The sequence below is a fragment of the Channa argus genome, chromosome 17, assembly GCF_033026475.1.
Source record: "Channa argus isolate prfri chromosome 17, Channa argus male v1.0, whole genome shotgun sequence".
NCBI lineage: Eukaryota > Metazoa > Chordata > Actinopteri > Anabantiformes > Channidae > Channa > Channa argus.
The window spans coordinates 18,129,524-18,145,381 of NC_090213.1; the positions used below are offsets into that span (position 1 = coordinate 18,129,524).

A 15,858-nucleotide genomic window follows, 5' to 3' on the forward strand; every position below is an offset into this window, starting at 1 on the left:
AATGTCCAAAATCTCCCCTGACAACCAGAAACATGTTAAAAAGCGTGTGTTCTAAAACCATGTCAAGCATGTTTGTACCTAGCAGGGGTGACTGTCTGTCCGTCTTTGTTGATGTCATTACCATAAGAGGTAATGTGGGTTATTAATCGTCTGTTGACTGATTCCTGGTAATTACCGGCTATTAGCTTTAATTAAAGGGATCGGGACGCCTGCTTTGTGTTGTGTAGCCGCCTGTCGCCCAAGGTCTCTCCAACTCTCAAAACCCCATAATCATAAACCTCACATGAAAGACGGCAGAGGCAGCTCTTCGTCATCACCTGCATTATTTCAAAATGCTTGCCATGGAATCATGTGGGTCTTTGGTTTCTCAGTTATTTGAAGGTTAAATTAACTCAATAATACTTCTGACCAAGGACAAGGTTGGCGTTTTGAGAGGGATTTACTGTAGACTCACCCCTACTGCCGCAAGTAAACACCCTAAAGCTGCAGGGTTTGGTTGGGAAAATAGAAAAGGCAATTGCTCTTGAGGTGTAGACAGAGTTTGACCTGTTTTATTTTTTTCCATAATTACATAAATATTTATCATTGCCTGAATATATTTAGGACATTAAATAAGCCAAATACTGCCACTAAATCACTCAGTTGGTTGCTAGAGTTACCTTTCTACGATTCTGTTACAGCTATTTATGGCTACAATCCCAATGTACTGATTACGATATGGTTTTTAAATTGACTTTAAATTCCTTTCTAAACAGAATCAATGGCGTAATGATTTTGAGCCTTGGTAACAGTTGTACAATGTGCAGCTTGGCCCAGTTGTCAGCTTTTATTTTGATGAGAGACCAGGGATCTTGATTGTGTCCACACAGACTGCCTTATGATGTCTCACCTGCCTGTCAAGATTTGGAATTGGTGCTGTCTCACACAGCAGAAGCTAATTTCTTTTAGCCCAAAAGAACTTGCATATTATACACTGTGGCACCAAATCTTTTTCCCTATAAACTTTTTTTTTTCACACCTAGTCTCAAATCTAAACTGTTATAATTCCATGAAGCCTTTTTAAGTCATTATAGGCTCTTGACAGCTGTGGGAGCCAGACTAATGACTTCATCTGGGTTTCCCTCAGCACACGCTCTTCTGAGGTCTCTAGGCTCTGCAGTTATTCTTCCTCTTAACTGCTTTACTCAACCCCGTCCTTCCAGCCACCCCTGACCTGTCACACTCATGTTTCACCGCTCACTAGCGTTAAGGTGTCACAGACCACATTGCTCACATACGCTGCATTTCATTTGCTCTCAGGGAAAAAAAGAAAAAAAAAAAAGCTAATATAATGGCCTGGCCTTCAAATGCATGCACATGTATTTTATATTTTTATATTTTTTTCAGTGAAACATATATTTAAATTTTATGTGGCTAAAGAACAGTAACTTAAAGTGTCACTGTAAGACTCAAATGTGATGAGATCTGGGTGCATTTTTAAGCACTACAGCAATTGGTTTGGGTCTGCAGATTCTGAAACCTTCCCCACGTCATCAGCCTCCAGTGCAGGCATCCATCTCAGATGGCATCGCAGATAGTAGAGTCTTGGCTTTGCCTTCATGCATCGAAAAGGAGTTATTCACAACATACCCTGAGCCAAACTTAAATATTTGAGTTCTGCACTGCATAAGTAGAAATACGCTAATATTTTTTACATATTTAATATGTCAGACACAGCTGTGATCCTCCATTTACCAACGTTTGTCCCTTTTTAAAGTTAAATGCTATATTAGAGCTGAAAAGTTGTTAATTATGAGTTCTTTTAAGCCAATTAAGAGTTTTTTGTGGTTGATTCAACAAAAATGACAAATATCCCTTTTGATCCAGCATCTTGTGTAATACTATTAAAAATGTTTGGGCTTTGACAGAACAAGGCATTTAAAGGTATCACCTCACCCATTCAGACTTGCGCAGTGCATAATTCAGAGTATAAGACCATATGAATAAATTGATCAATTAAAGCTTGAAAGACGGATTGATAATAAAAATGTAAATTAATTTCAGTATTGTATTATTTGCTCTCATCTTTGTTACTGTAAGAATATTAATGTTCTTAACGTCAATTATTAGACAACCATTTGTTCTTTTTTTTTTTGTCCAAAAAAAAGCACCACAAAGTTTATTCTATTCCTCTTGAACGTACACTTTCGGCAGTTTCATTAGTGACTTACTAATTATCTAATTTTTGTTTAACTGAAGTACCAGTAATGTTTAACATGTTTTTGCTTACTTTGCTTTCACAAAATTGTTCATGCTGAATATAAATTTAATCGAAGTCACCTCACTTATAATCTTTTATGTCCGGTAACAGTATGCAGTAAAGATCCTCTCTCATACACCTACACACCAAGACACATTTACTTAGGCCTTGTAAGACTTATTTCATCCTATATCGGGTGTCTCTCAACCCTGCGGCTGTACTTCAGGCTCTGTTCCAACTACACAGCCCACCCTGACCCTTCGTTACCTGTGAAACACGGCTCAGATGCTTTTCAGTATCAAGGATATCATGACACAAGGCCGCAGACACCCCCTTGCTTTGCAAAGTTAACCAAGGGAATCTCCTTTTCACATTACAGCCTTTGCTGAGTATTTAGTAATTGAAGCCTAAGCATAGGGGCTGAAACTGTAGCATAATGTGAGCCTTCTGTTTTTTCTCAGTCTGATGGAACAGTATTTTTTAACCTTGTAATGCAGGAGAATCTCATGCTTTGTAATCTATATAAACACTGCCAGTTCATGCAGGGTCGTATTCATACTCCGTAAATCATATTGATCTCAAATGGCCCCTATTTGATTCAACAACTGGTTGACTGTTGTGTCTCCAGTGAGAAAACAAAATGAGTTCGGTTTGCCAAATGTCTTAGTATTAATTCAGTTAATCATCAGACAACTCCTCCCTGTCTAATGTCAGACATTAACCTTATCATTTCTGCTCCTTGCTGTATCAGCTTTTAGCTTTAAGATTTTTTTTTTATAAAAAAAAAATCCAGTAAATCAGGATTTGGTTACAAATCATTGTCACTTTCTAATTCATTTTTCTGGAAAATATTTTTTTTCTTAAGTAGGCTGCTCTTTCTTCAATTTATTTTTCAGTTTTCAATGTGTCCATTCTTAATGGATTCTTAAGTCAGGTGTTCAGCTCCTTAAAGCTAACAAATACAGTGCTGGATAGAGAGATCAAATATGATCACAACTGCAAAGACGTGTTAAAGATGTATAAAGATGAATACTGTCAATTGGCAAATGATGGGGCAAAGATTATATGTTACAAAAATGGATAACGTGGCTTGTTATAAAGACTGGAAGCAGGGGGAAACACCTAGCCTGGCTTTGTCAAGCATCACTGAAGCGAATTACTTTACACGCTGTACCTGTTCATTGTTAATGTACAGACTTAGTAAACATAAAGAGTAAAAAAAATGTAGAAAAAGTGTTTGTTCTTTTTATTTTAAGATTTATTTTTTAGCCATCAGTAATGATTTTCTGCAGTCTTGTTTTGTTTCCTGCTAACCTCTTAGTGACCACGAGACTCCAGAAAGTCACTGCTCTTGGCCAAGACATAATCCAACTCATAACTCAACATATAAACCGCAACTTGTCGGGTTTACACCTTAACTTGTACAGATTAATCAAACAAAAAGAAGGATCCCTTCACCTTTAGGCAGAGCAAGACTAATGGTCTCACTCTGCTCCTCTGCCTTCAGATTTAATTGACAGACAGACTCTGTTTTGAGGTTTTATTGACTGGTTCACAGCTCTCACCGTTCCTGGCAACCTTTCTGGATCAGTTGTGTTACTATATGTCAGACAGCCTGACCTTGTTTCTCTTTGCTCCTGTTTCCTCTTCTCCCAGAGCAGTGACTGTGACCCTGCCAGGCCCACTGGGAGAGGACCATGGCCTTGTGTGATGCAAGTGGAGACCCTTTAGACCTAAGCTATGGAGAGCACCATCGTCTCAGTGCAAACAGAAATGCCCCAGTTAGTACAGCATTTGGCAACAGCCAGGACCCCCTTCCAGCTGCCTCCAGTAGTGACTGCCCCGCAGCAGACGGAGGCGAAGATGTTGCACTCAAAGACGAAGCCTCTAAAGTGCAGCAGAGACCACATGTTGTCCAGAGAACAAACAGAACAAATCAAAATGGCACCGTGGTCAAAAAGAACGGCTCCCTGAGGAACTATCCACCATCCCAGAGTGCTTCTCAATCCCCCACCGCCACAGATTCCCAGAGGCTGGCCAAAGGCCACCTTCCATTCACTCTCGCCCCATCATCATCCTCTCCTGCTCTACAACCCCCAGCGCTCTGCTGCCAGTACTGTCATTTCCACTCCACCCTGTGCTGCCCTTGTGGACAGCAGGAGTGCCCCCTCTTTCAGAATCCAAGCACAGGGCCAGGTCCTGGCTCGGTTCCCTACCCTGGGAACACTTCATCCTGCCCGTGCTGCGTTTCTGCCTGCACATACACTCACCCCCATCCTCCTCACCCATCCTCCCCTCTTTGTCTCCATCATAACCACCACCAGCGCTGGCAAGAGCAACTCCAGAACCACACGCATGCACCTGGAATCAGGTATGGGGATTTTGAACTATTATTTTGAATATTTTTAGATTAGATTACCTCACAATTTATGAAACTGTATTAGTTATTGTGTTTTTGCCCTCTGATCATGGCAATTCCCTCAATTTCCCCAATGTCCCTGAGTTTACCTGAGTAATTATTAGTAGTTTGATCAATCATATTTTGAAGAGAATCTTTGTTTCTTCTAAGAACTTTCTGACAATTTGCAGATCTCACCTGCTCCTGTATAATGATCAGTTGAATCCTTTAGGACAATATTATCTCTGCTGTTGGACCATGAGTATGTTTTTATCTGTAAGCATTTAATTTATTACATACAGTATTTACTTGTACCCCATGTACAGATCAGTTGCTTGACTCCTTGTGTGTATGATTGTATGTTTACTGGCCCCAAACATATCCAGAGTTCTGACAACAGAGGGTCTTTCACAGTCCCCTAGGCCCCTACAGCCCCATCGCTTAATTACATGTCACATCTAATGTTCAGGGATCATTTTGGACCTGGAATTCAGTAGGAGGTGGTTACAGCTTTTAGAGACCAATATTTTAGAGCAGGTCAGGGGAGTTCTTTTACAAAAATGGAAACCTGACCCACACTGTCACCACCAAAAACATTAAATGGAATTTGCAACTTTGAATGAATGATAATGAATCCATTGGCCTCTGAGACACGTTCTGTGGTTTTTGGCTACAGAAATAAGTGATAAAACTTAACTCAAGCGGTCAAAAAGCGAGCAGGCCTTGGTAAATCCACTCCGCATGAGCCCACTAAGAACAGTGTCGACATTCTTTTTAAACACGTGACAACAAAAGTGTAATAATGTTATGAAGCGGTAGATTTCAGAGGAAGAGGAGATAAAGCTGTTGCTCCAGTGAGACAGACTTCCATCAATGAGTCAGGCAGTTGCAGCATTATTCATGTGCAGAGAGTGTGTGGCTATGAAGAAGTTTACCACTGACTTATCTCTTTTCCCTTTTATAAACTTTTTTTTTTCTTTTGTTTGTTTCTTTGTCATTGTGGTTATTTATTTTTCTGGGTTTTACTTGGCATTAAATCAGAAAGAAAATAATTGGTATTGAACATCACTAGTTCCTTATACATTTCTTGCTCACTTAACTCCAATAAATCTTTTAGGTCAAATGTCCATAGGGGACTAGTGATTTGCGTAATGCCCCAGGAAGATGAGGCAAATTAGGCAGTTAATGAATCAAAAGTGCAGTAGTTGGTCTTTTTTTTTTTTTTTTTTTTTAAATGTGCAGAGGGTTGTGTAAAATGTTATACAGTATTTGACCAGTCTGAAATTCAGTACTGCAGCTTCTACCGTGATAGTTTGTGGACTTTCATAAAATACTCCCCATAAGGGCGTAGAACGATGGTGTCACTTTTTATATGTACACATTTTAGTCCGTATTCAAAGAGTGGAGTTTAGATACTCGGTCCTCACTCATAGCATTTGACTGTGAATCTCTGGTAGCACATGAGGAACTGATTATCACCACAGATGTTTCTAAAATCAAAAGCATAGACCTTAAGTTAGTATTTGGGAGATAGATGCCACAATGAGCCACTGAGTCTCTTTCAGAGAAAAGGTTTTGTTAATTTGATATACTGCAAGAGATATGGAGATGTTGCTCCTAATCCCTCATATTGAGCAGTAGATCAGGTCCTGACCCATAGTTGGATGTTTAAAAGTTGCTTATTTATGTTCTGCCTCTTTGTAATATTTTATACAGTTTTTCATGGATTGTGTTTTTTGGAGTCTTCATACTCCTTGAATACAAACAGCCAAAAATAATTATTCACAAGATGAGAAATGATTTTTTTACAAGTATTTCTTTTAAAAATGAAATGAAACCTGAATTCAAGCACAAACACACATGTATAAAGTACATACACATATGGTGACCATGCCTTCGCCAATTGCAACAGAATGTTAGCATTGATTTGTTGGCAAACTCCTCTTTCTTTCCTCAAGTTATTCATATTTAGTGAGTCGGTTCTTTCCATTTTACTCCAAAACCACAGACCTTTCGTCACATTTGAAACTAAAAGCGTTTAATAGCCTTGCATAATCATTTACATAAGTCTATATCTGCCATCACCACAGAGAGGGGACGTGAAAGGTGAAAACTTTGCGGGAGTAATTATTTACTCGTGTCAGTTAAGTTATGTCAGTTGCTTTTTATGGTAACATCTCATACTGAAATACCTTAGTTTGTTTTTTAGTTTTTTTTCTTTCTCAACTTGGAATTTGTCTTACTGAAATTAAGGTGGATCATCCTTGCAAACTTTCATTAGGTAGAGAGACATTGTTGGTGGCGCTGTTAAACGAGGTTTGTGTAGCCACAGCGAGTACGTACACCAAACGCGGTGCGAGCACGTTAAACCCTGGGTGGGCAGAGTGGGGCAAACAGGATTTCGTTTGTTGCAGGCATTTACATGTATCCAGCTTTTTTTTTTTTCTTCTCTCTCTCTCTCTCCAATAGTTTCATCACAGTTTTTCTCTCACTACATTAACACTCTTATACTTTCTTTATTCCCCCCCCCTCTCTGTCTGTTCCTTCCCTTTATCTATTGCTCGGGCCTTGAGAATGGAGAGCAGATGTGGCTTAGGATGTATGTATCTCTAATGTTAAACCACTCTCGTTATTTACCAAACAGGTCCCTCTTGTTCAGTGATGACAGGTTTAAATTACTGGGCCTGAGTTTCCTCCAAGAATGCATCCCCAACTCCCCTGTTTCCTGTATAGTGTGTGTGTGTGTGTGTGTGTGTGAATGTCAGATGGGGAGATTAGGTGAAGGAAACGTTATACCTGTCTCAATTGTATAGTTTTTCCTTGAACCCAGACGTTATCTGAAACCTTCAGACCTCCTCCCTCCCCTGTTTTGAGGCTCACTGGAGTTTTGGTGGTGGTTTAAATACTGTATAACTTCCTCACACACAAGCACACACCAAGATGCTATATGCAGTATTTCTAATACCCTTAATAATTTGAGGGAATGGATTCAGACCAGATGGTGTCAGGTATCAGATTGATCTGCCTCCGTGCTGTGATCTGCCAGATTAGCCTGGGGATTATTTCTGTGATCACAGTGAGAACATATACCCTTATACTCTTCCCTTATCTCTCTGTCTCTCTCTGTCTCTCTCTCTCTCTCTCTCTGTCTCTGTCTGTCTCTCTCTTTCTGTCTCTGTCTCTCTCTGTCTCTGTCTCTCTCTGTCTCTCTCTCTTTCTCTGTCTCTGTCGGTGTCTCTCTCTCTTTCTGTCTCTGTCTCTCTCTCTCTCTCTCTCTCTCTCTCTCTCTCTGTCTCTCTCTCGCACATACAGATACGTTTTAACATTAGCTGTTCAGCAAGAACTTTTTTGTCAGCTTCACAACAGGGATTTTTATTCCCCTCTGCTCAGCTTCATAAAACATGAATCCATTTACAAAGATTAGCTCATACTTTGCTTCCTAATGTTTCTATTTTGGAAAGAATAATAATCCATGTACAACCTCAATTCCAAAAACATTGGGAAGATGCAAAACATAAATCCAAACAAAATACAATGTTTTGCAAATCCCATGAATACATTGTATTCAATTGAACATAAACAGCATATCAGATGTTGAAACTGATCGTTTTATAATTTCATGGAAAATATTAGCTCATTTTGAATTTGATAGCAGCAAAACATCATAATAAAGCTGGCCCAATAAAAGGCTGGAAAAGTTGGCCTGCCTGCAGTCCCGACCTTTGACTCATAGAAAATATTTGGTGCATAATTTAAAAAAACAACAACAACAACAAAAAAAAGAATCCAGCACCAAAACTCAGGACTGTTGAGCAAGTAGAATCCTCTATCAAACAAGAATGAGACATTCATCTTCTAAACTCCATCACTTGCCAGACAATTACAGTTGTTAAAAGAAGAGGGGATGCTACACAATAGTAAACATCACCCTCTTCCAACTTTTTTGAGATCTGTTTCAGCTGTCAAATTCAAAATGAGCTAGTATTTTTCATGAAATGGTAAAATGTCTGTTTCAGTGTCTATGTTGTTTATGTTCTGTTTATGTGAATAATATATGGGTTGATGAGATTTGCAAATCATTGCTTTCGGATTTTATTTACATTTTACAACTTTTTTTGTAATTGGTTGTATGAAATCAACCAAATCTTTGGAAATACCAAGGCACAACTCCTTGAAAAAAGATTATGCCATCTATCATACATCTTTTTTTTCCCCCCTTCTCTGGGTCTGTAGAAAGCATTAGAAACACGTCTGTGTCACCACTGTAAAATTACCTTTCCCAGCCATTTGTATGTGTATTATTTAAGATTGGATGGATGATGGTGCCCTTGGAATGTCAGCTGTTTGGCCTCGGTCACTTCAGTGTGTCCCAGAAGCACTTTTAAGGTACAGCAATGTAATTATGGTTGGAGCCCATTTCAACTCTGCTGTAGCTGTTTTTTTTGTTGTTTGTTTTTTTTGAACCAGTGAGCATGTGTTAGAATTTTATTGTTATTATTATTATTTTGCCCTGATTACTAGCAAATGAATAATTTGTGTAATTCATCTTTTTAAAGTCTTGCTGAGAACAGCTTCATCCACGCAATCGATCATTTTTTATCCAGATAGTATACACACTCAGACCAGAGCTACAGTTACATGGCTATACTTGGAGTGCACACGTACAATCGTTGTTCATAAGGGAACTGTGGAAATCATAAGCCCGACACAGGTTATGTTAACTTTAAGGCTCCTGAGGTTCAGCTAAACCTCCTTCTACCTGCACTATTGGCCCTGCAGAAGCCACCAAACAGCTCAATGCAACTCAACTATCTGAAGGACACATCGAGAATGAAACCTCGCTCTCCTGTATCTGAATGTTTCTGCCCTCTTCCCTGATGCTTCTCGCAACAGCTATTGCTGTTTATGGCAACCACAAGTTTGGTTAGGATTCATGCCTCTTGAGATAGCAAGAATTCCTTTGTCTCACTCCCTCCAACTTAGGAAAGGTCAGATTTTATTATCTTGAGGAAGGTAGTTCTGTAAGTATTTAGAGGCAGCAGGTAGATTGGTTGCTACAACTCATCCAAGAAACCAGATGAAAACATGACTATTCCAAAGCGCCAAGCAGTTCATCATGTGGAATTTAGCAACGGTTTTTATCAGTTGGATGGGGGTGAACATTTTTGTTAGACCAAATATGTCTGCACTGCCATGACTTTTGTAAGCTTCACACACTGCACAGCCTTTGCTTTTTTACCAAAATATCAATCTTCAGATTTGTAGTGTAACATTTTATTTCATCCTGTGTTTGTTCACCTTTATCTCTTACTCTGATCTGTGAGCTGTGGTGCAAGCTTGGGTTTGTCTCAAAAGTGATGTGTGTTCTTTGTGTTTTAGTGAAAACAACTGTTTTCAAGGCCTTTTTTGAAAGGGGGTGGGATATAATTTTAAATATAAGATTAAATGACCTTATCTCACACACACACACACACACTCACACCTTCATGTCTATTTTGAAAGCCCTTAGGTACTGAGAGTTTGCCTTGTTTTCAAATCATGCGTAACTCTACACAGGCCCAACAGAAGCAGATAGGAATGAGAATCTCTTCCCTCTGGGAACTGTTCATAATCTTCTCTGACATTTCAAAATACTTACACTAATATTTCAGGTATTTAGCCTAGTTGTTCCCTGACAGCAAATTACAAGTTGAATAAGTTTGCAGTCGGGAAAAAAAAAATAAAAATCAAAAACATAAGAACATGGTTAAGTGTTTAAAAAGGGGTGGGGGGGTTACTTTGCGTTCATAAGGATACGTTCACACAGAAGTTAAGGAAAGCTGTTTTTGGGAGCAGGAGGTGACGTGTTTAACTCTACGTACCTCTGCTGGTTCTCTAAACATTGTTAATACATGACCCCAAGAGCCACTTTACATTCACTATTAATTTGCAAGAGAAACTAGCAGTCTGGGTTATTAAAGGATGCACTCTTAATTTATTTCTATTAAATGTTGCAAGAGTGTGTCTATATGTATATTTTGTGCTTTCTGGGACTTTTTGACCTGTGATGGATGGAGGAGGTTTACTGACATCCTGCTTGTCTAATCTCCTTTGTACTATAGCTGAGCATCGATAGAAATGACACACAGGCATGTGTTTTCTAAAATTCATGGATGACGTTGATGGTTTAATAGAAAGTAGAGAAAACTCATGGTTGTGATATAGAAAATTTGTAATTGCTCTTTACTAAATGTTCACCTCTTCTATTTTCATCTCTCTCTTCGCCTCTCTTGTGCGCCCTTCAGTCTCATGGTATAGTTCCTGAGTATGACGCAAAGCCTATAATGATAGTCACACCGGATTAAAGACACATGCTTTCTCATAAAGCCAGATCAAAGAATGTGCCCTCATTGTCATAACTTGTATTAGGCTGGCATGAACTGCTAGCCATGCTTCAAATGAACAAAGATGGTTTGATACTGCTGACTCATTGACCTGTTATTGAACATGTTTTATGTGTGTGGTTGTAAAGAATTTTAATTACTGGACATAACTGTTTCTGTTTTGTAGGCTGTAGTCACCACAGTCAAACTTCAGGCACTTTACAAACTTGAACAGGTTGATAGGAAAACGACCGTTTTTACAATCAAATCTGTGCTGCAGAGCTGTCAGTGTGCTCCTGCTTTGTTTTTCAAATATCTTTTTTTGCCTTTGTTCAAGTCAGTACATCATCTAATTGTATGAACAGCAAATACTGTGTCAAAATGTAAAGTATAACCTATTTAGTGGGAAGCTCCAAGACACTGGTTGGAAGGAAACAGAGTACCAGAGTTGTTTCTTTAAATGAAAGTTAAAGGAGCATTTAGGTCAGTTAAGGTTTTCAGCTCTGCCTTAAGAATGTAACAAGTATATGCAACAGACTAATATTTGTTATGACACAACATTTTGGTGTTTTGCCTAAGAGTCAGTGTCGATGTAGGTCTCTCATGAACCACCCCATTTTCTGTGCTTCCGCTGCCTTTCCTGCATTTTGTCAACTTTAACTTGGAATTTTCCAGAGATCTCCACCCCCAGCACTCTCCCTTTCTGACACACATACACTGCTTTCTGAGGCAGATAGGATTTGACTTAGCTTTTATCATTAATGCTGCTGACCTCGGGGTCTCAGCTGGGACCAGCATTCTTAAAATGATTGTCTTGTATATCAGTATACAGTTGGGTGCAAAAGTTTGCATGACAAAAAGACTGAAACAAGAATGTTACTTCATCTTCACACAAACCTTTGCACAGTGTATTTCCGTTATTTTACTAAAACACGTGCACGCACACAAGGCATAAATGAGGACCCTCGCAGCCCATATGTCAGACCAAAAGCAGAGAGGCAAATGGATTGATAGTGTGGTAATAAAAGAGCTAGGAAAGTAGTGCAGAGGGAAAAATGACCCTTAATCAAAAAGTCTTGACATTGCACTTTTCTTTCTTTTTCTACCTTTTCTCATAATGAATAAAATCAAAGGAGCAAAGTGAAGTGAAGTAAACTCTAGTTATAAGTCAGCAGAGAACAGAAGAATTAGCAATGTAAGGGAATTCATGGGATTTTGACCCATGAGTATTATTACTGTGGGTGTGTTGCATTGTATCTGAAATTAAACAACTGTGACAGTGATGATTTTTAGCTTTGAGGTTGTTTATATTATTTGTACAGTGTGTGAATCGTAGCCTCTTGGACATTGTATTGTCTAAAGTTTCTACAGATTTCACCTCAGTGTGGTGCTTTTATTAATGACCTGTTATTAAAAATGTATGTTATTGTTTCGGTAAGATTCATAAGAAATAGAAATCTGCATCTAAAATGATCAGAGAGGAATTTTGGTCCTTGCCTAGACATGCATATTTTCCTGGTTGTTAAATGGAAGTTGATTGGCTTATCTTGCTTGAATAAAGTGCCTCACCTGAAAGAGGGGAATTCGCGGTCTAAAAGAAAACCGCAGCAGGTTCCACCTCTTCTAAGATGACCTGCTGCTCTCACTGACCATACGCTGTAGCCACAAATTTGCTTTTCTTACTGCTACACACATCCATGCAGTAACCCACCATGCAGGTAAAGGATTTTCTGGATTCGGAGCAGAGATTTGTGTTCTTAGTTTTGCTTTTTAGTGGAATGTTTGTACTAATTACATACTTTGGCCATCTCTCCTGATTTTACTGGGATGGGATTCTGAGTGACTTTGTTCTCACTGTTGGATCCTACTACTCAAAATAGTTTTGTGATCACCTTTGCTGATAACAGCCCCGGGTTTGTGAGCTTAAAGACAAAAGGACGGGGAGTGGAAGAGCCCCGATAAAGACGTCGCACTAACTGACAGCTTGTAAATATTGGCTACAGTGCTCATTTCCCGCCTGTATGTCTGGAATTTGTTTGCGCCCATATTTCACCTCCAAGAATTCAGGGGAATGGCAGGTGCAGCCAGAAAAGGCCACGAGGACTGACGCAGTCATTCCAAAAGCATCCCATAAACACGCGTAGACACTTGCTGACAACTGTTTCACTCCTGCAGAATATAGATGATATTTTAGATTAGCAATTCTTTGTTTGTTAACTAAAGAAAAGCCTAACTTTCTGTAGTTACAGCTGCTTCTTATCATCCCAAATATGTTCCTAGTATGAGATTATTACAATTGTATAAGATTTAATACATTTTCTATAGAGCATTTATATGAATCTTATATTTTATTACAAGCAGTTTAAATGGAAAACTGCAGTAATGAAATTCCTAAATTCAAAATGTAAACTACTTGATCATTTGAAGTTTTTTTGTACATTTTCCTGGGTGTCCCCAGGTGACCTCCATTGGAAAAATGGAGTTTAAATAGTACAGGTGTGTTCAGTGTTTATTGGAGACCATGATGGCCTCCAATAAACACTGAACAGGTCCAATTTAAGTCATTATTAAAGTCAACGCTGACCACTGCGTTATATGCAACAGCAGCCTTTACATTAGATCCAGAGTAAAATGGTTTTAAGATATCAAGTATAGTAAGAGGAAAATATTAAACATTAAGGTAAAGAAAGTGTTCACTTGCGGCGAATTCTCTCATGTACTGAGTTATTGCTGTATAAGTGTTTACACTTTTGGATTTTATTACCTGTTTATTTCTCTGCTAAACACCCTTTCACTCTGATTCATTTACAGGGATTTTCATTAGACACAATTTGCTTTTCCTATTCTACTTTTAAAGGCTGATGGATTTCTAATTGACTATTTACATGAATATTGTCTTCTTATAAATTTATCCAAATATACAGTAAACCGTAATGTATTTGCTAGAACATGTATTTATTGATTTAATGATCTATTTCACAAACCATTAACTCAGACGTAGCTTTATCCTCTAACCTAATATTTGCTGGCTTATTAATGTCTCATCCTACCATACAGACAATTTCGGGAGAATGTCCATCTTTTGTATAAATATACATATACAGTTGTACAATACTGTCAGACATACTGCAAGGTTTTTCAGCCGGTCTAGTTTCTTGATGCCACTTGGCCTGGAGCATTTGCCCCCTGAGCCTTTTTCAAAGCTAGGTCGAGTCTGTAATTGTTTGCAGCGTTCCAGCGAGGCACTAATCAGGGTGAGGTGAAGCCAGCAGCCTAATGGTTGACACCAATTGCTCTTGCTCTAACTTGAAGGTCTTATTCATGAAATATTTATCCACCCGTCTGACAGTTAGCTCCACCTTGCCTTACAGCCTTCAACCCTACAGCGTACTGTACACACTAATGCAATAACACACATACGAACTGATACCCAAGTACATTCAGGGGCATGTATGGGCACATTTATTTTTATCTCTAAACATATTCATTTAAAAATATCTTATATTATTAGCTAAATTTTTTGAAATTCGCATCAAGTGTCTTTTTTTTTTTAGGCAGTTGTTTTGAATTAATTTTTTTTTATTTTACGTTCGCTAACTACAGCCCTTGATGTGTGTAAAAACAATTGCTCCCCTGTCAAAGACCCAATTCATTATGTCTTCTTTTCACTGTGGGGAAGCTTTGTGCCTCATTCTCTGGCCATTCAGAGGACCTACAAAGCCTTTAGTCACAGGATGTTACCTTGTCTACACACTGGCTAATTAAAAAACCCTTTTGGCTTCAGATCTCTAAATCATTCATACGTCACTCACAGTCTGTTGTAGGGCCACCGTTTTGGATCTGTGGCAGTAGATCGGAGCAGCCCAGAAGTTGGTTTGTAGGACCGCTCAGCCGACACACGCATACATATGGCCTCCCCCCCCACTCACTCAGATCCCCAACTCCTTCTTGCTTTTTTTCCTCTGTCAGCATAGTGCTGAGTGAGTGGCTGGCGGCCTGTGTTTACCTTATTAATTAGCCCAGTGATCCAGAAACACTCTCCTTCTGGTAAATAGAATAACACTGAGAGGTTACCTAGGGCCAGAGGAAGAAAAATACCAGTGTGCAGAAGCTAAGGAAGGGAAGAGATAAGAGTGGGAAGATGGAAGCAGCCTTGATAATTGTTGGCATTCATGAAGTACTTTTAAGTTTGTTTTCGAAGCCGCCATGAGTAGAAGTGATCAGAGAGTCAGGAAGGAAATCTAGCTCAGTGGGTCGTCGTCCTGCAAAATTTAGAGCCTCTGTGATCGTCCGTCAACACTACCTCTGCTTTTTACTTACCAGCAACCACACCACCACCTGAACTTGTCTTTGTTCTCCTTATATGTTTTTACAATGTGCATAACGTGTAGTATCGTTGCTTTCTCACTTTTTATAGTTGCAGGAACGGAGATTGATCTCAGCTGGACATATCTGAAATTCATCACCTGAAAGTGCTACAAAATGGACACCTTTTTTTTTTTTTTTTTTTTTTTTTTTTTTTTTATGGAAACAGTATAAATTATTATGGCTATGCTAAGTTGACAGATTCTTGATCTGTCTCATCTTTGTCCTTTTAAGTCTCCGGCCAAATGGCTGCTTCAGGTATGCGGCACGTCTTTCAAATTGGCTTATATGAATTCAGATTGCAGACCAAAATTCAAAACAGACCTTTAGTAGACTAATAGACATGCCTAAAAGCACTTTTAGGAATCCATTCCAGCTATTTCCGACAACTCCGCTCCTCCATTTTGGGCCATATCTTTGTCCCGAGGTCTGAAGTTCAAGGCCATACATGGAAAGCCAAGAGACAGAGCGCAGAGAAAAAAGAATTACATTGA

The 15,858-nt window shown here is 39.0% G+C and overlaps 1 protein-coding gene across 5 annotated transcripts in view; it reads left to right on the forward strand.

Moving 5' to 3' along the window:
• Positions 1 to 15,858, forward strand: part of disp1 (dispatched homolog 1 (Drosophila)) — a 68,117-nt gene that overhangs the window by 42,034 nt on the left and 10,225 nt on the right. For 3 of the 5 annotated variants that reach the window (XM_067481668.1, XM_067481670.1, XM_067481669.1), the window contains one exon: positions 3,896 to 4,610. In XM_067481668.1, coding sequence (XP_067337769.1) covers positions 3,937 to 4,610 — 674 coding nt within the window. In that variant the 5' untranslated portion in view covers positions 3,896 to 3,936. The remainder of the gene's footprint in view (positions 1 to 3,895; positions 4,611 to 15,858) is intronic. The other 2 variants (XM_067481671.1, XM_067481672.1) reach the window with 1 other exon arrangement.